Source organism: Pyrgilauda ruficollis, unplaced genomic scaffold, assembly GCF_017590135.1.
Source record: "Pyrgilauda ruficollis isolate IOZ18807 unplaced genomic scaffold, ASM1759013v1 scaffold804, whole genome shotgun sequence".
NCBI lineage: Eukaryota > Metazoa > Chordata > Aves > Passeriformes > Passeridae > Pyrgilauda > Pyrgilauda ruficollis.
The window spans coordinates 1,967-3,446 of record NW_024529978.1 but is presented as its reverse complement, the minus strand read 5'-3'; the positions used below and the strand labels follow the sequence as shown (position 1 = coordinate 3,446).

The 1,480-nt window shown below is 66.2% G+C and overlaps 1 protein-coding gene across 1 annotated transcript in view; it reads left to right on the top strand.

The window, feature by feature from the left end:
- The window catches only part of LOC121364355 (coatomer subunit zeta-1-like), a gene marked incomplete at its 3' end in the record, with an annotated part of 5,632 nt that extends 5,214 nt beyond the window's left edge, over positions 1 to 418 (top strand). Inside the window, exon 8 of the mRNA XM_041487562.1 lies at positions 341 to 418. Coding sequence (XP_041343496.1) covers positions 341 to 418 — 78 coding nt within the window. The remainder of the gene's footprint in view (positions 1 to 340) is intronic.
- Positions 419 to 1,480: the final 1,062 nt, after the last annotated feature.

Below are 1,480 nucleotides of genomic sequence, written 5' to 3'. Positions count from 1 at the left end.
TGGGGGGACATTGGGGACACGGGGGGCACATTGGGGACACGGGGGGGGACACTGGGGGGACACTGGGGACACTGGGGACACACCTGGGGGTCACAGGGGGGTCGTGGTATCCTCGAGGGAGTCTTGGGGGGGCAACTTGGGGGAGCCCAGAGGGGGGAATGCCTTGTTTGGGGTGTCCCCTGGCTGTCCCCTGGCTGTCCCCTGGGTGTCCCTGGGTGTCCCTGGCTGTCCCCTGGCTGTCCCCTGGGTGTCCCTGGGTGTCCCTGGCTGTCCCCCGGGTGTCCCACCCTGTCCCCCCCGTGTCCCCATGGTGTCCCACCCTGTCCCTCGGTGTCCCCAGGAAGAACGTGGAGCGCCGGGCGCTGCTGGACAACATGGAGGGGCTGTTCCTGGCCGTGGACGAGATCGTGGACGGAGGGTGGGACTGTCCCTGTCACCTGTCACCTGTCACCTGTCACCTGTCACCCTGTCACCTGTCAGCCCCCGGGACTGTGCCTGTCACCTGTCACCCTGTCACCTGTCACCTGTCACCCATCACCTGTCACCGTGTCACCTGTCACCCTGTCACCTGTCACCGTGTCACTTGTCACCCCCCGGGACTGTGCCTGTCACTTCTCCTTGGGATCTGTCACCCCCTGGTGCTGAGGTGTCCCCATGTCCATCTGTCCCTCTGTCCCGTGTCCATCTGTCCCGTGTCATGGAGGGGCTGTTCCTGGCCGTGGACGAGATCGTGGACGGAGGGTGGGACTGTCCCTGTCACCTGTCACCTGTCACCTGTCACCTGTCACCCTGTCACCTGTCAGCCCCCGGGACTGTGCCTGTCACCTGTCACCCTGTCACCTGTCACCTGTCACCCCCCGGGACTGTGCCTGTCACCGTGTCACCTGTCACCCCCCGGGACTGTGCCTGTCACTTCTCCTTGGGATCTGTCACCCCCTGGTGCTGAGGTGTCCCCATGTCCATCTGTCCCTCTGTCCCGTGTCCCTCTGTCCCTCTGTCCCATGTCCCCGTGTCCCTCTGCGGGTCCTCCCCAACAATGGGGTGTCCCCCAGGGTGTCCCCAACCCGCCTGGGGGGACACAAGGGACACAAAGGGCGGGCGTGGAGCTGCCCCCCCGGGCTGGGACCCCCCTGGGGACCCCAAAATCCACCGGGGACCCCTCTGGGGACCCCAAATTCACCTGGGACCCCAAAACCCACCCGGGACCCCAAAACCCACCGGGGACCCCTCTGGGAGATCGGAATCCAACTGGGGATCCCCAAAACCCACCCGGGGCCCCTCTGGGGACCCCAAATCCAACTGGGGATCCCCAAAACCCACCCAGGACCCTCTTGGGGACCCCAGAATCCACCGGGGACCCCCCTGGGGACCCCAAAACCCACCCGGGACCCCCTTGGGGACCCCAAAACCCCCTCTGAGCCCCCCAGGGACCCCCAGGCCGAGCGCAGGAGTCAAACCTCGTCGTTTATTGGGGTGAAGC